The following is a 21,144-nucleotide window of genomic DNA, read 5'->3' on the forward strand; positions in this document are numbered from 1 at the left end:
GCAGCTGTGTTAAGTTTCCATTTTATGGGATTATTATAAACTGGTCAAACCAGACATGAAGTGCTAAGCTTTAAATATTACCTATGTTTTCTCCTGTAAATTTAAATCACCAAAATCAAGGAAATACCTTACATTTTGAGATTCTTGACCATTTTTCTACATAGAGATTCAAATATTGGGATTTTAAAAGCAGAGCATATTCACATAAAAAACAAAGACCAAAAAAGTAGTTTAAATGCAAATAGACAGGCCTTGAAATTGTTTCCCTGAAGCCCAAAGACATTAAGCAATTAGTTAACCTGTCTTGATCATTAATAAACAACTCACACCCATTTTGACGGGTCCCGAGTGCTCAGCGGAGGTTGTTGGCCTGAGGCTCTCCCTCTCATTGTGCATAGGAGGGAGATAAAATAAGCATTAAAAACACAAACTGGTTTTCAAAAACAGAAGACTGCTAGGGTGGGCTTTCACTCAAACAGGAGGTGAGTATGTAGGAGGGTAGTGAGAAGTTATTTTATTGAAGTCAAGCAAGATGAACCACTGATGTGGGGAAACATAGCACGTTTATTACGTTATTTAATTATGCAAAGACAAGCTGTACTTTCAGTTGCTTTGTATGCACAGTTGCTGTAAAAGGAAAATAGCGTAATAATTCATATTTGGCCTCATCCTACCAAGTGTTTTATTGGCCCACTTTCAAAAAGACTGGACAGGCACATGTACAAGACATGAATATCCAGTCCCATTCACAAGGGGGTTCTATTCTAATGCCCTTGGCATTGCCCCTAACTGTAAGAATCTCTGACTACTCATCGGATAGAACAGCACTGCTGTGCCCAACATGGTCACAATTTGTACCAATGATTATTAAATGCAAGTTGAACTAAACCACAAGTGTTAAGCTTTAAATATTACCGGTGCATTCCTCTGTAAATTTAGATTGCTAAAATTAAGATAATGCTAAATTGGATTTTTGTACAGAGAGCAAAACACATATTTTCACATTTTTAATTAACTGTGATGTTGTGACCCAAGTTACTCCAAATGCTACATAAATAGTCACTGATTAATCTTAGAGCCACATGGAAAATCTCTCTTGCACTGATGGCAGGTACTTTGTCCATTAGCCATGAGATGCCAAGTGAAAATGTCACTTATCAGTCATAGCCCTTTTAAACTATAGAGAATTGACCAAAATAAACAGCAAAACACCCAAATGAATATCAAAACACAATCTGCATAAACTCCTTTCTGAGGGTTTGATGTGTGAGATTGTTCCAGTAACATGTTCTATTGCCTGCAGATGAAACTCAATGATGATACGACTATATTCAGAGCATTCTGCAGCAAAAATATCAATTGGGGAGATCTTTTGGAATGAAAATATAATACCTGTAGAATGATTGGGGAATGATTTTGTAATTCTACACTTCAAACTGAAATCCTTATATCTATGGATGATTATTTTAGAAGAAAGGAGTATCTGGTTTGAGGGGGGGGGGGGGAAGTGCACAGCTGCAGATCCATTAAAAATATAAAAAAGACACATTTATATAGCCTTTCACAACCGCAGGTCATCTCAAAGTGCTTTACAGCCAATGAGGTATTTTGAACACAAATGCAAGAACACAAGAAATAGGAGCAGGAATAGATCATATGGTCCATCGAGCCTGCTCCGCCATTCAAAACGATCATGGTTGATCGTAGGATTCAACACTTTCCCGCCTGCTTCCCATATCCCTTGATTCCCTGAGAGACCAAAAATCTGTCTATCCCAGCCTTAAATGTATTCAACGATGCAGTATCCACAACCTTCTGGGGTAGAGAATTCCAAAGATTCACAACCCTTTGAATGAAGTAATTTCTCCTCATCTCAGTCCTAAATGATCGGCCCCTTATTCTGAGACTGTGTCCCCGTGTTTTAGATTCCCCGACCAGCGGAAATAATCTCTCAATGTATACCCAATTCAGCCCCTTTAGAATCTTATATGTTTCAATGAGATCACCTCTCATTCTTCTAAACTCCAGAGAATACAGGCCCAATTTACTTAACCTCTCATCACAGGACAACCCCTTCATCCCAGGGACCAATCTAGTGAACGTTCGCTGCACTGCCTCCAATGCAAGATATCCTTTCTTAAATGTGGAGATCTCTTAAATGTCTAGATCTCTTTGCAGCCTCTCTCTGTCCTCCCCACAGCTTACCTTTCCACCTACCTTTGTATCATCAGCAAACTTATATACATTACTCTCTGTCTCTTCATCTAAGTCATTAATATAGTTTACATAGCTGAGGCCCCAGCACTGATCCTTGCAGCACTCCACTATTTACTGCCTGCCAAATTGAAAATGCCCCATTGCTTCCTGCCTGTTAACCAACTCTCTATCCATGCTTATATATTACCCCCAACTCCATGAGCCCTTATCTTGCCCATTAACCTTTTGTGTAGCACCTCATCGAATGTCTTTTGGAAATCCAGGTATACAACATTTACTGGTTCCCCTTTATCTCCCCTACCAGTTACATCCTCAAAAAACTCTAATAAATTTGCCAAACAGGATTTTCCTTTAGTAAAAATTTTCTAATCATACAGTGCTCATCTAAATGCATTAAGACTTCCTTAATAATAGATTCCAGCATTTTCCCAATGACTGATGTTAGGCTAACTGGCCTGTGGTTCCCTGCTTTCTATCTCCCTCCTAGTGTTCACTGTCATAATGTAGGAAACACGGCAGCCAATTTGTGCACAGCAAGCTCCCACAAACAGCAATGATCAGATATCTGTTGTTGTGATGTTGATTGAGGGATAAATATTGGCCAGGACACTGAGGAGAACTCCCCTGCTCGTCTTCAAAATAGTGACATGGGATCTTTTTCAACTCCGAGAGGGCAGGCGGGACTTTGATTTAACATCTTATCCAAAAAATGGCACCATTGACAGTGCAGCACTCGCTGAGTACTGTACTGGAGTATCAGTCTAGTTTTTGTGCTCAAGTGTCTGGAGAGGACTTGAACCCACAACCTTCTGAGACAGAGGTGAGAGTGCGATCAACTGAGCCACGGCTGACAACTATGTTATATTATTTATGGTGTAATATCTAACATACAATGGATAATATACAACATTCATTTATTTCATTATTACTGCTTGCAGAGCTCACACTGCTGGTTTTGCATGTCCCTTCCTATAGTTTAAAGTTACAGCACAAAGTTTTCATTGGGCTTTAATACTCCATGCTGACGGGTCATTTATAGCTCAAATCCCTTCAGCAGACACGTGTCAATATGAAAAATCCTTTTAAAAAAAAAACTTTGTGAAGGACGTCAATGGTGCAGCATTCTCTTCTGATATTGGCTAATGCTGGAGGATTGCAAATACAAATGACAGGCATAGAAACAGCTATAAAGTGAGTGATTCAGAGCATATTTATAATAGAGAAATCAGCAGTCACGAACACACACTGTAATTTACAGCCAGCAGTTCACTCCACAATTCTGACATTAATTACGGTATTTGTACATTTCACCAGTCTTTTTGCTTTACTCCCACCTTTATTAACAATTTTAAAAGGACTCAAGGTTTAATACTTTAATTACAGATGTACAGCCACGGTGATCATATATTTGCTAAATTAAGAACCCTCCTTGCATTTGCTCAGAATTTGTTTCAATTTCAGCCTTAGCCAGAAAAAGTCAGACTTTTCAAAGTGACAACAATGAATGAAAGTGCGTTAAAAATGCACGAGCATTACGACATGTCAAGCAGCTGCCTCTGCGTCACCCTAGAGAGTAATTACTGCCTGAGAGTGAGTTACAAGGCTGTGAAGTAACATCCCGTTCTCGTGATGTCACATAGTGCGAGGGCCTTGAACTCACTGTCGATGATTCCTGCTCCTCCCCCACATTATTCAACTTGTACACATTTATCTTGTTTGTGGGAGGATTATTTTAGTACCAGCTGCAGTTGCTAACAAGCTGCATGTCCTTGATGTGTGAGGAGATTCACTGAAGGGTATTAACACCTTGCAACATTGATTAAAAAGAGCATTAAATGAGCTTTCTTGCAGAATAAATTCTGGAATTCAAGTGTAAATTCTAAACGATACACAGAGTAAATCAAAGTCATTTCTGTTTCATCACATGGGTGTGTGGCTGAGAACTCTACCACCATTTTAAATTCAGGATGACTTTGTATTTCTTTCCTCAAACACTACTCAAGTTTGGAATAAACGGATTTATTGCTGGTGATATATTAGACATAAACTACCTTGTGATGCTGGCAACTAAGGGCTACTCACTATTTGGGCTCCATTTCATGCCATCTTATCTTGTGTTTTTATAAACCACTGCTCTGCTATATTCATACACCATAATATCAAATGAATATCGACCTGTAATGCATTGAAAACACAACAGCAAGTTGCGCTGAATAGAATACACAGAACAATATTTTTCAATGTTATGCGTTTAACATTCCAAGTTGAACACTTAATAATGCATAAAAATTACTTTGCACAGACATTCTGCTATGTAAGAAGAGCTATTATTACAGATGGATCAATATCTAATTGTCTTCTTACCTGGCGCTTCTATTAATTGCTTGTAAACATTAAGAAAGGCAGCCTCAGCCTCCTTGCTTCTCTTACTAAGTGCTACCACCTGGAAAAAGAACAATTACTAAAGATTTATATCTTCAATCATTAGGATGATTTACATTAGATCATTGGTGACAGGCCCATTAAGTGCAGACCCAGGACCTGCACTTTTAAACAAATAGGAGTAATGACAGCAGACTGATACCCAATAACCAACCGATCAGAACATGGAACCCAAACCACAGGATCACCATGAAGTTAATGTCGGAAAGAAACTAATAAAGGCACCAAGGATCAGGAGCATTTTGCAATACTGTGGATTTCCTCAACCTCCCCATCTCCCCCGCCTCCCCCACCCCCGACACACACACACAGCCTAACCCACTCGAATTTCTTCACTTCCCAATTGAAGTGGATTAAATCACAGGGAAAACTTCCAAAAGAAAAATTGATGGAAATTATTCTGAATTCAACTGTTAACATAACAGAGAAATGTACCAAGACAAAAACAGGAACAATTCTTCTTAAACAGGTTCAATGGGTATCTCAGAAAGATTACTTACGAGCATTTGTCGACAGTCTGTGCTCTGCAGTAACTCAATGAAAAATGAGTAGGGGTGAGCTGTGTAACCTGGGGTTCTGATCGATCACCTAGAGGGGCACTTTAATAGTGGTTCTGTACCTGTGATTACTACTCTTTCAGTAAAGGTCTGGTTCCCATTCAGGTCACTTATTTCTACCTGTCTGGTATGGTTCTCCAATGTGTGATGGCCAAATAAACATCTTGAAAATAAATAAAAATGTCATCTTCTGAACCAATTTACAGATCCCAGATTAAAAAGTTTACACTGGATTCTTTGAACATTGGCCTCAATGTCAAAACCAAGTTAGAAAAAACTACAAATACACAGCATCTGTGAAAAAGAAAAGACAGATTAACTTTTCAGGTATAACCCTTTCATCCACTGTTCTGACCGTTATACTGGGTTATATCCAGAACACTAACCTGTCTTTCTACGGATACTGACGAACCTCTGTGTATGTTCAACATTTTCAGTTTTCATTTCAGATTTTAAGCACTGCCAGTTCTTTCCCCATTTTATATTCATCAATGTTTTTAAAATTAACTTAGTTAAGTATCGCTTTATCTGGCAAAGAAATTAAATCCTGAGTCACAGCATACAAGCTCCACATTTTAGAGAATCATTATGTTATATGGAGCCAACATTTAAAATCAAGTGAGTACAGAGGGTTGGATCTCTGGCAACATTGAACCAAGCAGAAAGTACTGCAACTTGTTAAAGGGTTGAGGTCTGAGTAAAAGGGAATCTGTGCAGCATTAAGTGATCTATTGGTACGTATGGCTGCCTGACTGCATTATGACATGCAATGACATTCTGTGCTTGAGGTAAACATTTACCAAATATGGTTCAATAATATTAAGACCAAAAAAAAAATTCAAAAGCAACTTTGTAGGAGTCAGGCCACAGTTCAACAACAGGAGCTGTCAGCATAACAACTAAGGGGTTAAATCCCACACTATCCATAAAGGTTAATATTACCCATAGACTACCATTTTATTGACTGTATTCCAGAGTAAGATTTTTAAAATTTAAGCTTTGTTTTCATATGCCAAAATAATGAACTGTGCAGAGCACACAAATCAATGAAACACACAATTATTATCTATAGGGACTGGCAAGGACTTAACCGACTCCACAACATTGAGGAACTGTTCCAAGTTTGAGGAAAGCCACAGATTACAGCCTCTCACAATGTGTATGTCTGGTATCATTTCAAATTGTAAAAGCTGTCCATTAAACATCTCCCCGATACACTAATGGACAAATTGCAAATGTATTAATAGTATAGTTCCCCATGCAATTTTCAACACTTCTTCAGTCAGAAGGAAGGACTTGAAGAGAACAATGAACCACCCATGGATAACAAAGGAAGTTAAGGAGAGTATCAAATCAAATACAAAGGCGTACAATGTGGCGAAAACGAGTGGTAGGCCAGAGGATTGGGAATTTTTAGAAACCAGCAGCAGATAACTAAAAAAACTAATAAAGAGGGAGAAAATTGAGGAGAGTAAATTGGCAAGAAATATAAAAACAAACAGTAAGAGCTTCTACGGGTATATTAAAAGGAAGAGATTAGCTAAAGTAAGTGTGGGACCCTTAGAGGATGAGACTGGGGAATTAATAACAGGGAACAGGGAAATGGCAGACAATTTAAACCAATATTTTGCACGGGTCTTCACGGTGGAGGACACTATAAACATCCCAACAATACTAGATGAACAAGGTGTAAATGGGAAGGAGGAACTTGTAACAATCTCTATCATGAGGGAAAAGGTGCTGGGCAAACTGATGGGACTAAAGGCAGACAAGTCGCCAGAATCTGATGGCCTGCATCCAAGAGTTTTAAAAGAAGTGGCTGCAGAGATAGTGGAGGCATTGGTCGTAATATACCAAAACTCATTGGATTCCGGTAGGGTACCAGCGGATTGGAAAACTGCTAATGTGACACCCCTATTCAAGAAAGGAGGGAGACAGAAAGCAGGAAACTACAAACCAGTTAATTTAACATCAGTCATTGGGAAAATGCTAGAGTCCATTATTAAGTAAGAAATAGCAGGACATTTAGAAAAACAGGTAAATTGGCCATTGTAAATTGCCCCTAGTGTAGGTAGGTGGTAGAGAATATGGGATTAATGTAGGATTAGTATAAATGGGTGGTTGTTGGTCGGCACAGACTCGGTGGGCCGAAGGGCCTGTTTCAGTGCTGTATCTCTAAATAAAATAAAAAAAAAAAATAATGCAATCAAGCAGAGTCAACATGGTTTTATGAAAGGGAAATCACGTTTGATAAATTTGTTAGAGTTCTTTGAGGATATAACAAGCAGAGTGGAGAAAGAGGAGCAGGTAGATGTAGTGTATTTGGATTCCCAGAAGGCGTTCGATAAAGTGCCACATAAAAGGTTATTGCACAAAATAAGAGCTCAGGGTATTGGGGGCAATGTGTTGGCATGGATTGAGGATTGGCTAACACACAGAAGGCAGAGAGTCAGGATCAATGGGTCTTTTTCAGGTTGGAAAGCCGTAACTAATGGGGTGCCACAAGGATCGGTCCTAGGGTCCTCAACTATCGGTCCTCAACTGTTTACTATCTATATTAGTGACTTAGAGGAAGGGACAGATTATAGTGGATCCAAATTTGCTGATGATACAAAAATAGGTGGTAAGGCATGTTGTGATGAGGACACAAAGAATCTGCAAAGGGATATAGATAGGTTAAGTGAGTGGGCAAAAACTTGGCAGATGGTGTTCAATGTGGGAAAATGTAAGGTAATCCACTTTGGACGGAAGAATAAAAAAGGCACATTATTATATAGATGAGGAAAGACTACAAAATACTGCAGTACAGAGGGATCTGGGTGTTCTTGTCCATGAAGCACAAAAGGTTAGCATGCAGGTTTTTTAAAAACTCATTCATGGGTTGTGAGCGTCACTGGCTATGCCAGCATTTATTGCCCATCCCTAATTGCCCGTGAGAAGGTGGTGGTGAGCTGCCTTCTTGAACCGCCGCAGTCCATTTGAGGTAGGTACACCCATAATGCTGTTAGGAAGGGAGTTCCAGGATTTTGACCCAGCGACAGTGAAGGAACGGCGATATAGTTCCAAGTCAGGATGGTGAGTGACTTGGACGGGAACTTGCAGGTGGTGGTGTTCCCATGCATCTGCTGCTCTTGTCCTTCGAAGTGGTAGAGGTCGCAGGTTTGGAAGGTACTGTCTAAGGAGCCTTGGTGCGTTTCTGCAGTGCATCTTGTAGATGGTACACGCTGCTGCCACTGTGCGTCGGTGGTGGAGGGAGTGAATGTTTGTGCATGGTGTGCCAATCAAGCAGGCTGCTTTGTTCTGGATGGTGTCAAGCTTCTTGAGTGTTGTTGGAGCTGCACCCATCCAAGCAAGTGGAGAGTATTCCATCACAGTCCTGACCTTGTAGATGGTGGACATGCGTTGGGGAGTCAGGAGTGCAGCAAATAATTAGGAAGGCAAGTGGAATTTTGGCCTTTATTGCTAGGGGGTTAGAGTTTAAAAATAGGGAAGTCTTGTTACAACTGTTCAGAGTGTTGCTGAGGCCACACCTGGAGTACTGAGTACAATATTAGTTCCCGTATTTAAAGAAGGATATACAAGCATTGGAGGCAGTTCAAAAAAGGTTCACTAGGCTGATTCCTGGGCTGAAGGGGTTGTCTTATCAAGAATGGCTAAACAGGTTAGGCCTTTATTCATTGGAGTTTAGAAGAATGAGAGGTGTTCTTATAGAAACATATAAGATTTTAAGGGGGCTTGACAGGGAGATGTTGAGAAGATATTTCCACTAGTGGAGGAATCTCGAATTAGGGGACATAGTTACAGAATAAGGGGGCACACATTTAAAACTGAGATGCAAAGGAATTTCTTCTCTCAGAGGGTGGTGAATCTCTGGAATTCTCTGCCTGAGAGAGTTGTGGAGGTTAGATCACTAAATGTATTTGAGGTAGATCGATTTTTGAAATCTCTGAGTCAAGGGTTAGGCGCAGCAGGCCCGAAAGAGGAGTTGAGGCCTGGGACAGATCAGCCATGATCTTATTGAATGGCGGGGTAGGCTTGAGGGGCTGAATGGCCTACTCCTGCTCCTATTTCTTATGTTACTCACAAGAGTGCAGCTAACTTATTTGGAAACCTGATTTCTGTCAGAGTATTGTACAGACACTGGACCGAGGACAGTAAAGATGTGTTTACCAAGTCAAAAAAAAGTCTGTCAGCTTTCCTTTCACCCCTCAAAAAAATATCCACCAATGGCTTCCTATGGCACAAAGCTATTCATAACTGATACCCAAGGTTTAACTAAGGAGTAATATAAAGAGGAACTATTTAAATGGGTTGGATCATCAGGAATTTGGAAACTCTTGTTTTACAATTAAATGTGGATTTTTGGAACAGTATCACATCTCGACATAGCTCCTCAGACAGCCGAAAGTCAAGTGAAATAAAAGATGCCTGAGGAATAGATAACTTGGCGACAGATCTTATTAATCTACCAAAATGTCGTACAATGGAGTGTGATGTTGCAACTTTCCAGGCAAGCAGACACCAAGCACTCCCTCAAAAGGGAGGGAGTGGGGAAATAATGACTGGCCGTAGAGTAACTGATCTCTTACCCACTCATTTACAGCATGGTGCCTAGTATGAGAGAAAATATAACGGCCGAGATTTTGCTGTGGTAACGACGGCAAAACTGTGAGTGTTCGCTATCATTACTCCACTGAAACTGACTGCAACCTCGAGAGCCCAAACATATGCAGAATAACATGGAAATCCAGAAGTTGTTGTCAATAAAACTCCTCCATAGGGTGTGCTCAGGAGGTTCCCACATTCTGCTTTCTCCATTGTAATCATGAATTGACAAGAACTTCCACTCTAACAATGTTCGTTTCATTATAAAAGCCCTGGTAAAAGTTACAGCTTGTTAAATGAAGTGTAACTGGGTTTTTAATGGCATGTTAACTTCATAATTACTGCTAAGCAATCTTACTGGTCCTGAAAAGCTAATTTTAGATTTGTGAAATGTCAAATTTCTCCACAATGATTGAAAATTCCACATATTTTGAAAAACAAAAATTTTTTTTCAAGTGTTTCTTTTACCTTCTAACTTAATATACATTTATTTCATTATCGGAAACTTAAAATTAAAAGTGAAGGAATTTAAGTGCTGTGCATGCTTACTTCAATTGGATTGGTTGCCTTTCTGCTTGCTGACATCATTGCTGCTGCATGCCTGGAGATCCCCTTGATTTGGCGCCAGATTTAAACTACCATCAGGAAAGGGAAAACCATGCCACAGAAATTGCTATCTCTTGGTGGGCAGCTTTCTTTAAGGTCATTGGCATGCCCTTGCTTCACTGCTGACCACATAGTCCAGGACATTGACGAGCTTCCCTGACATCCACATGCGTACATTTTCCAGTTTTGGGGCAGTGGTGGTGGGTGCGTAGGGGGTCCACTGAATAACAAGTAAAAATGGAGCGCCTTGGCTGATATTTTCCTTCACTAGTCCAAAAACACACCACCATGTGAATTGAGATCAGCTAACATGCATAGGCCAGGCATCAAATGTGGTGCCATCCTTGGTGCGTTAGCACCGCACCGGAAAACAGATTTACTGACTCGGACAGCATATGAAGCATGAGGAATATACTACTTTTAGAAAGTGTTTATGTCATCTCACAGAGTTGGGGAGATAGGGGACAGTTATAACAATTTGGAATATGCCAAGGTACTACCATCGACAACACCAAGATACAGAAGCTATGAAGGCAAGTTCCCAAAGAGTGGCGAGAACGTGGAACTCAATACCACAGGGAGTGGTTGAAGCAAATAGAATAGATGCATTTAAGGGGAAGCTAAACAAGCATATGAGGGAAAAGGGAATAGAGGGTAATGATGATGGATTTCTATGAGGAAAGATGGGACCAGGCTCAAGTGCAGCATAAATGGCAGCCTGAACTGGTTGGGCTGAATGGCCTGTTTTTGTGTCGTATATCCGATGTAATCCTACGTAACTTGAGCATCTTTGATCTTAGTGTGATGGAGGGCTGGGCTTCCACCTCTAAATTCCCAACTACCAAGACAACATTCAGATAAGATAGACAACTGAATGCTAATTGACTTTATGGGCTTCAACATTTATCGAAGTTACCACAGAATTGGATGTGCAAGCCACACTTTCATGTGGATGTTTATGGTTTAGTGAATCTGATGGTGTGACTTTGCACCCACGTGATAATCCATCACTTGGTAAGCTGCCGCAAGGCTTTGTTGTTGAACCCATGATCAGTACAGCCTAGTGAAAGAAATTAATTCTTACAATACACTGCCTTCAGCTCACTTCATTCAGAAGTAAAATAAACATTAGTTGAACTCTCACTTGAGAGGTTACTCATAACTGAGGCAGAAATCAAAACAATGAATACCATTGGTTATCTACACATGCTTAATGTATGGTGTTAATGCTCATTTCACAGCCCTGGAACAGGATAATTGATTGCACTGTAAACCGCACTTAATCATCCCTTATGGAAGCAGTGCACAAACTTGCTTATAAGTTACTTTTCTATTTCACTGGATATTTGATTTACGTTTTGAGACAATGACCCCTGTTGCTTTTGCCTTTTAAGAATCTGCATTAGGATCCCCTCTGCAGGGAGACGGGCTTTTCTGTATAATAATGGAGACCCAGAGTGTAAACATGCAGGACTGACTCCCTTCATTTACTTTACTGCAAGAGGTGGCATTAACTTGATGACAGATTCACTGCAGTCAGCGGCACGCCCGTAGTGTAAAGTGCCTATGAAATAACCCAGAGAAGATCACGTGTTGGAATGTGCTGTTAAAGGTTCACACGCTGCTGTAAAGTGACTGTCAAAATTCACTCACATCCTTATGAAAGAAATGCTGTAACAAACCATTTCCAGAGAAATATCCAGCACAAGCGTCCGATCACAGCAGAAACTATCCAATGGCTTTCAACCTGCCAGTCATCTGATACGACAGGGAGCACCAAACCTTCCAAAATCTAAGAAAAAGTCCAAGCCTCACAAACAAATGCCAATAAGCACCAGCCAGACAAATGTTACACAACATTTTGTCTGTACATGTTCACTTCAACCCCTTGCGCCCACTGATGCCTTACCTTCAATGGAGCTTCAGAACAAGCAGCTGTCAACATCACCAGACCTCATCAGGAAATCCTATCATCACCTGGCTGCTGCCCAAACAACTGAAACTCATTTCACACAAGATCCCTCCACTTGTAAGCAGATCCTTCTCTGCAGGCCTCTCAGACCTTAATAGGAAGAAGAGTATAGAGCCTGGATCTCAGAGGTAAGCAAAGGGTGATAAACAAATATAGAATGTGTAATTGTGTTGCAAAAATTTCACCACTAGCCAGAAGTAAAACCTGTTCTACGGGTCATGGCAAATGTCATTCTAGAATTCATATAGGAGATGCAGCAGCACCTTTTCGTGCAGGCATACATCGGGTATATTTCAGAATTTACACAGAGGTACAGCTTTTCCTCAATGTGTTAATATTTCTAATGATGTCACTTATGTTTACATAGAAATCTAATGCATACATGTCAAATCTTCAATAAAACGCCCGTGATAAACCGAAAAAAATGAGTTTGTTATATTTATGAAGTACTCATACTGATCCAAAGTTACCGCATCAGTGAGGCAACATGCATGAAGCTCCCTTCCTGGCCTTTGCTCTTTTAGTGTTCAACATTAGGGAACAAAAGAAAACATAACCAGTAGTTTCAGTCATGTGAAGTCTGAACAATGTAAGTGGGGACTGTGCGGTTTTAATTCCTCATCACGGATGCGTAAAATGGAGCAGGAGGCTCGGGGGGCCCTTCCCAACCTGCTCCAGTCACCATTTTACACGGGGCGGCGGCAGGAAATGGCCCACCCACCCCAGGCCAATCAAGGCCCTTAAGTGGTCAATTGACAGCCACTTAAGAACACCCGCCACCACGGGGATTTTACCCTTGGCTAGTCGGGCGCCCCAGGCCTGAGAAAAGCAGCCTGACAAAAGTAGGCGGCTCTCTGATGGCCTGGGGGGTGCCACCTCCGATGCCCCAACCACCCCCAACGTCCAGCACACCCCTCGCCCCCTGCCAATCGACCACCCTTGCCTCAACGGGGCCCAACCGATCACCCCCCAGCGAGGCCCCTAAAGCGTACCTTTTCCCAGGGCCATACTTCCTCTTCTTCGCAATGCTGGGCTGCAGTCCCAGCAGTGGCCACCGCTCCCGGTGGGTTTGCTAGGACCAAGAGTTGCCGGCCCGCTGATTGGCCGGGAGCTCCATTAGGTGGGACTTCCTGCCTCAGTGAGGTGGAAGTCCCACCTCAGACCTATTAAAGTCCAGACTGGATCTCCAGGCCAGGCGGAGGCAGGATCGCCACCAACCTGTCGGTCAGTGGACGGCTCCCGTCCAATGAGGGTAAAATTCAGCCCCATAAGTCTAACCATAGCAAAAACAACCTGGGCCCTCCTCTGTTTCCAGGTGTTAAAAATTCCAACTCAAATCTGCAGTTTAGAGCCTCTGGCTCCCTGTTTACAATCGGAGAGTCTGGGAGAACGAAAACCATTGTCCTTTAGGTGTTACAACCTTGCACCCTGCTTTCAAACGGGTCTTTGAACTAGGTTCCTTGTTTTCATGGCAACCAAGACCCCTGGCATGTCTCTGGCCAGAATTTACACTGCATTAAAGACCACAGCTTTTAAAACGTAGCCATACTACAAAGTCCAGTGTTCATAACAGAAGGGAAAAACAAAATGCAGAGTCAAGGTTCAATTCTTTTTCTTAAAAGGAATAGGGTCTACAAGTAAGTACTGTGACTAATAATTATTTTGTCACTGAGTGTGTAGGGTGCCTTCTTCATATATGATTTTAATGACTGACAAGCCGGAAGTTAAGATTTTCTACCAAACCAATTATCTTTAAAAATATTATAACTGCATAACTAAAATCAAGGGCAGGATTTTGCATTTTCGGTTACCCCAACACCGGGGTCAAATGCGGGTCCTAAACCCACACTCTGTTGGGAGCAGCAACCCGACATGGATTTTGCTTTGATTGGCCAGTCAGCAGCCAGAGGGTGCACTTACTGACCAACTAAGGATGGTGGGCAGGCTCTCGAAGCTGGAGGGCCAATAGGAAACCCTCCAACATGGAAGGAGCTGCAGCCTGCCGTTGTAGGTAATGGAGAGAAAGGTCACCTCTCAGCACTTTTCAAAGATTAGAACTAAAAAAATGGCCACAGCTGCCAGACCACCACTGGGAGGCCGCCTCCAGGCAGTTCCGTGTGCCCATGCCATGGGCAGCTCACAGGCCAACTGGAAAATTCCAATCGGCCTCTGATCAACGGCCTTAATTGGCCTTTTAAATACCCTAACTAGCTATCCACCACTTGTGGGCAGGTAACCGTTCCGCCCTTCCCAAAAATGGCTCGAAGTGGGATGGTACTGGGAAACCGGCATGCCGGTGCTGGTGGAATTTAGTGCCCATCCTCCTCAGTTCCTGCCCCTATACCGGGGCAAAAACCCTGCTCCCAATCTGTGATGCGTAGATTATGGTTGGATGTCAGATGCAGTTTTATTATGTTTATATGATGGTGTTGAAGTGCATTACATATCTTAGCAGAAATCCTCTATGCAAAGGTACGGAACTACTTTCCAGCAGTAGTACATTTGCCCTTACTGGAAGTGGGAAATTGCAAGTGGGATTTGGCCCTTACCAACCGAGTATTTTTGCTGCCGTTTCAAAATGTATTATTCAGAGCTCAATGTCACCTTTCCTGAAAAAAAAAATACACTCTTTGTCCTCAAATTAGTTTTCACTAGTCCTAAAAAAAACACATAAATGTGTATTTAGGAGAAGAGAGACATAAATAACCCCTGAAGTTACTTTAACAGATGTCTCCCTCCACCACTTCATTATAAAGTTCCTAAAATGGAAGTTGCCGCATTACAAACAAATTTAAATAATGATCCAAGACTCTTGTTTTTAAAAAAGATACATTAGACTGGATAAATGGCAATACAAATGCTAGAATTAAATCATTAAAATCATTCAAACACCAAAATACTGCTTCAAGATCCAATTTAACATGCCAATTTAGGAAACATTGGGCCTGACAGTCCTATTGCACTGATTGTAGCAAAAAAGGAGATTCAAGTTTTTTTTAAAACTGTTAAATTGGATTCTATATACGCATTTGTTTTTTTCACTTAAAAAGACAGGAATTTCAGTCCTAGTACTCATTTAGCCAAACTTCTATCACAAGGCAACTGCACCCCTCCCAAAATTGCCTTGTTCAGCTCATGAAGCAATTCTCTAAGTTATTTCCTAACACGTTGGGTCCAAGCGTCGCATTGTTTAAACAAAAACAGCAGGATTTTCCCTGCGGGCTTCTGAACCCCAGCGTCAGGCTCAAATGGCGTTCAGAAGCTCACAATGTGTGGGAAACAGTCACTCAATGTGATTTTCCCAACAGCGGCTAATTAATGGCCAGAGGGCGGACTTGTCGTCCAACTAAGGACGGTGGTCGGGCTCTTGAAGCTGGAGGAACAGGGGCCTTGCAGCTTCAAAGCAGCAGCAAGATGCCATGGCAATTGAGCAGGTAAAAATGACCTTTGCAGCAGGCCATCACTGTGTGTGGAGTGGGGGTGAGGGTGGGGGTGGTGCGGGGGAGCTCTCCACAGAGCTGTCTGCAGCTGCTGTTGCAGGAAAGGAGGGACTCTAAGCCTGCTTGGAGCGCTGGCCCCTAAACTGCTGCTGGGAGGCCCCCTTTAGGCAGCTGAACTGTCCCCTACTGCCTCCAGGAACCTGGAGGCCAACTGGAAAACCCCAGTCGGACTCTATCAACAGGCCTTAATAGGACTTTAATTGGGTCAGTTGGAACAAAGAACAATACAGCACAGGAACAGGCCATTCAGCCCTCCAAGCCTGCGCCGATCTTGATGCCTGTCTAAACTAAAACCTTTTGCACTTCTGGGGACCGTATCCCTCTATTCCCATCCTATTCATGTATTTGTCAAGATGCCTCTTAAACGTCGCTATCGTATCTGAATCCACCACCTCCCCCGGCAGCAAGTTCCAGGCACTCACCACCCTCTGTGTAAAGAACTTGCCTCGCACATCCCCTCTAAACTTTGCCCCTCTCACCTTAAACCTATGTCCCCTAGTAACTGACTCTTCCACCCTGGGAAAAAGCTTCTGACTATCCACTCTGTCCATGCCACTCATAACTTTGTAAACCTCTATCATGTCGCCCCTCCACCTCTGTCGTTCCAGTGAAAACAATCCGAGTTTATCCAACCTCTCCTCATGGCTAATACCCTCCAGACCAGGCAACATCCTGGTAAACCTCCTCTGTACCCTCTCCAGAGCCTCCACGTCCTTCTGGTAATGTGGCAACCAGAATTGCATGCAATATTCCAAGTGTGGCCTAACTAAGGTCCTGTACAGCTGCAGCATGACCTGCCAATTTTTATACTCTATGCTCCGACCAATGAAGGCAAGCATGCCGTATGCCTTCTTGACTACCTTATCCACCTGCGTTGCCACTTTCAGTGATCTGTGGACCTGTACGCCCAGATCTCTCTGCCTGTCAATGCTCCTAAGGGTTCTGCCATTTACTGTATACTTCCCACCTGTATTAGACCTTCCAAAATGCATTACCTCACACTTGTCTGGATTAAACTCCATCTGCCATTTCTCCGCCCAAGTCTCCAACCGATCTATATCCTGCTGTATCCTCTGACAATCCTCATCATTATCTGCCACTCCACCAACCTTTGTGTCATCCGCAAACTTACTCATCAGACCAGCTACATTTTCCTCCAGATCATTTATATATAATACAAACAGCAAAGGTCCCAGCACTGATCCCTGCGGAACACCACTAATCACATCCCTCCATTCAGAAAAGCACCCTTCCACTGCTACCCTCTGTCTTCTATGACCAAGCCAGTTCTGTATCCATCTTGCCAGCTCACCTCTGATCCCGTGTGACTTCACGTTTTGTACCAGTCTGCCATGAGGGTACAACCTCCGGGTAAATGGCCGGGCGGGGTGGTGCAGGATGGAGCCCAGGAACTGGAACGTAGGCCAGCAGCACGAAATTTCACACCTGTTCGCCTCCATTCCTGGCCCCGGTGGGGGTTTAAAATCTAGCTCAAAGTATTTTAAGCGATTCACTATTAACAATTGATTTTTTTTTAACAATTCTAAGCGAAAGCCAAGCTGGTGATGGGTGAAAAATGATGAAGTAATTCACATTCCAGAGGAAATATCTCAACCTTCAAATAGAATTACAGAAAAAATATTCAGCCACAAGAGGGTTATTCCATTTCAAACAGGAAAACAAATCTCCCAAGTAAGTTCTTAACTATCAGCAGGACAACTCTGCTAGGCAGTTACTTTCTGGCAGTTCTCTAAAACCATCAGCCCTGGCACAATATGAAAAAGGAGTGGATCCACTGAAAATCCCAGCCACTTAGATTGGCAGAACTGTAATTAGTAATTATGTAATCATGAATTATAATTACTACAACTGGTGATTATGCAATTATCAGTTAAATTACTGACTTCTAACCTTGACATGCTGGCAGCTGAAGGAATCACTCCAGTCAAACACAAACTCTCAGAGAAACATCAAGCCCCTGTCATCCAGACAATAGCGAGAGGTCATTTGTAATTCACAGACCACCTCAACAAATTGCTTTCCACCTTTACAGCATTTAGAATGAAGGCTACACTGCAGTAGCCACTGAAGAAAATGAACAGCCTTGCCACCGCCACTGAAGCACGACACTTCAGTCATGTTCCCCAATTTCAGAAAATTACACATGTTTCAGCTCTAGAATCAGAGACACATTTCGTGTCAAACAAACCATTTCAGGAGGAACAGTGAAGAAATGCCATTACTATTAAACAGCTTTAATAACCATTAAATCCTCCAACAGCCTGCAACATGCCAAGTAATAGATATTATTTATTGATGTATCATTAATTTTTGTGTTCCTAATATGCTGTACAATGAGTCAAGGTGAAAAAACACAGCTGTGCTGAAAACACTCTCGGTGATGGATTGCACTCATACACTTGGGCTTTTCAAGGCTGGTGCCTTTCCAGCAAAGCAATTATCATTGTAGAATGCATAATAGCCTAATTAATTACCTTTGTCAGTTTGAGCCATGTGTCATTATTACCATGCGTCACAGCAACTTCACAATCATTTCTAAATGAAAATAGGTTATTAAGTCCTGTTTTAATAGCTAGTAAAAATCTGAATTGGCACGTAAACTGCACCTTGGAAAAGATACAAAGGCTTTGCATAAGATGCAGAATGAAATGTGGTACATTCAGCATCAACTTTACAGACAGCAATATCTTCCTCACATAAATACTTCCATAACTTTGAAATAATTTTGCCAAGCGGAAGTCCCCTTACTGAGTTGAACTATGACTTTTACATTTACCGATCTGTACTGTAGGGATGTCTGTACTGGTTAGAAATTTTGGACACCAAATTATCATCTGGATATTGTAAATGACAGATTAAAGCAAATAAACTGCTTCAGCAAAGTTTCAGCTAAATTATTTTCACGATTCCGTTTGTGTGTAGGGAAGGGGAGGTACAAATGGTGGTATACAGATCATGACAAAACGTTGGGCATTTTTATAATTTATTCAGGTGTAGGACCTACAAGAAGTTTCCTATTCTGCTCTGAATTACCACAGGCTATAGCAGAGAGCAGGATGTTGTTATTGAAAGGAACTCACCTAAATTTCTATCTTCACGGCTCTATAAAGGAAGTAAATGAAGCCAGTGTGTGCCTACTGCCAGTGATTATGCTGTCAGCGACTAAACGTATCTATGTTCTTATATTGTTTAGTACCAAGAAGCCACAAAAGTAGATGTTTAAATGTCAGCCTTATGAAAATACATTATGAAAATACACTGTTTTTGGGGCTATGCCCACCTAAGTTTCTAACATTAACATTCATTAAAATAACCTTCAAATTTATATTTCTGTTCAGTAAACTTATGTTCACAGAGGGAAAGGACATCAGCAATAACACGTGAATTACTTTACGACTTGCAGGTGAGATGCAGCACAAGATGAAGACTGAAGCTGCACCTGTACAAACCCCGTTAGAAAATAAACTATTTCTCACCAGTATGTTTTCTTTTCAATAACACCAGGCAATCGTTAAGCTTCACCGAGTAAGGCTGCCAGTTTGGGACAAATTTTGAGGAGTTTTCTGCTGTGGGCCCACAACTACTAGGAATTTAGTTCAGACTGCACAAGCCCATTTCGCACAAGACAGCTTAGCAGCTTCCATCCCATCAATCTGAGCTGGATTCAGTCACAGCTCCAAAAGGTGAAAATCAGTGTCCGAACTCACCTGTGGCACACAATCCCTATGTTGACTGTATTTTCAAGATTGCACACCAAATGTAGTGAGGTGGACGGTATCTTACATAAATGCCTTCTGGATTAAAAACCTGTATGTAATTATTTTCACAGAATAATCAGTAGCAAGCTTTAAACACAGAATTTACTATACCGACTGGGACTTACAAACTTCATTCATGCGCATGGTTCTGACAAGTTAAACTTCTTCTACACTCGTGGGAGAAACTCTACTTTCAGGAATCTATATTATGTTGATAAGACAAAGTTTATCTTTATGAACATCAACAAATGAACAACGGAGATTAGGGGAAAAAGCACTTCTAAAGTTAAAGAATGCACCCATTTAGCTCCACTAGGTAAAACCCATTAATTAGCCCAATGACTGTAGTGGTATAACTAGCTTTTCAAATACTAAGGATCACCCAGCTCCACACACCTGCTTGATGTTATGATAAAGAAAGACATGGTATAATGTTAATTAGATTGGGTAACACCATTGTGAACAATATCCAGGTCAAATTGCTTAACTTTTGTATTAGAATTTCAGCTCTGGTCAAATGATCATAATGGTGCCATAAGTCTTCTGGAGTGCTTACTTTGCATTTTTAAAATATAAATCTAGGACAGGGTTATTCAGTGTATGGCCAGGCCAACTGCAAATATTGCAGTTCTTGGACTGTTAATGACTCAGTCCTGTGGTTCCCACTCCACTGTTGGGGATGCATCCAGGCATTCTAGTTGTAAACAATCCGAGCACCTGATACAAAGGTCTACCAATGCTCACAATTGGTGGGATCTTCACAAGATAGATCACAATCCACCCTTCCATTTGCACTGTATGGGTTAATCATGGTTGAATGGTTTATTTTGCTTTCACTGTAATTTGATAAGGGGAATTCACTAGAGCTTTGTTTTCTGGATAAGCTCCATCTCCATAGTGTTTATTTACTTTCCCAGTGACAAAGCACAAAAAGGTAGGGAAGCAGAGAGAGAGAGAGAGAGAGAGAGAAAGTGGCCAGAAAGAGGAAGCATAGAGAAAGGACACTAAAGACAGTTTTTAAAAAAAGCTGGAAAGACTGAACAGAGAAAGAGATAGAATAAAAAGTGAGAAAGAAATAAACATACTGGCAAGGAGGGAGAGAGAAAAGAGCAAGCAAGAGAAACAGAGTATACAGAGAACTGAGTAAGAACAGAATGAGGGAGAGTAGCAGAGAGAGAAAACATGAACAATAATAGAGAAAAAGTAAAAGAACGGAAAAAAAAGGACTAAAGGACTTTTAAAATATCAAAAATGCGAGAATAAAAAGGAGAAAAAGGTGACTGCACATTGGGCCTACTTCACATCAATGCAAGTGGGAACCACATTTTCACCATCCACTCAGTTCAAAGTGAAGTTGAAGAAGGCAGAACTATGCACATGGTACTCAAGCACAAGAGAAACACAGCTTCCAGGCTTTCCATCACCATTGCGATTTTAAATGATCAAAAACAGCTGGCAACATACTC

At 41.6% G+C, this 21,144-nt stretch overlaps 1 protein-coding gene across 3 annotated transcripts in view; it reads right to left on the reverse strand.

Annotated features, from left to right (window-relative positions):
* cux2b (cut-like homeobox 2b) overlaps positions 1-21,144 on the reverse strand; it is a 305,195-nt gene that overhangs the window by 118,309 nt on the left and 165,742 nt on the right. For 2 of the 3 annotated variants that reach the window (XM_068054960.1, XM_068054959.1), the window contains exon 4: positions 4,582-4,660. The exons of the other annotated variant lie outside the window; for it this stretch is intronic. In XM_068054960.1, coding sequence (XP_067911061.1) covers positions 4,582-4,660 — 79 coding nt within the window. The remainder of the gene's footprint in view (positions 1-4,581; positions 4,661-21,144) is intronic. 3 annotated transcript variants of the gene reach the window in all.

Source organism: Heterodontus francisci, chromosome 23, assembly GCF_036365525.1.
Source record: "Heterodontus francisci isolate sHetFra1 chromosome 23, sHetFra1.hap1, whole genome shotgun sequence".
In the NCBI taxonomy this organism is placed as follows: Eukaryota; Metazoa; Chordata; class Chondrichthyes; order Heterodontiformes; family Heterodontidae; genus Heterodontus; species Heterodontus francisci.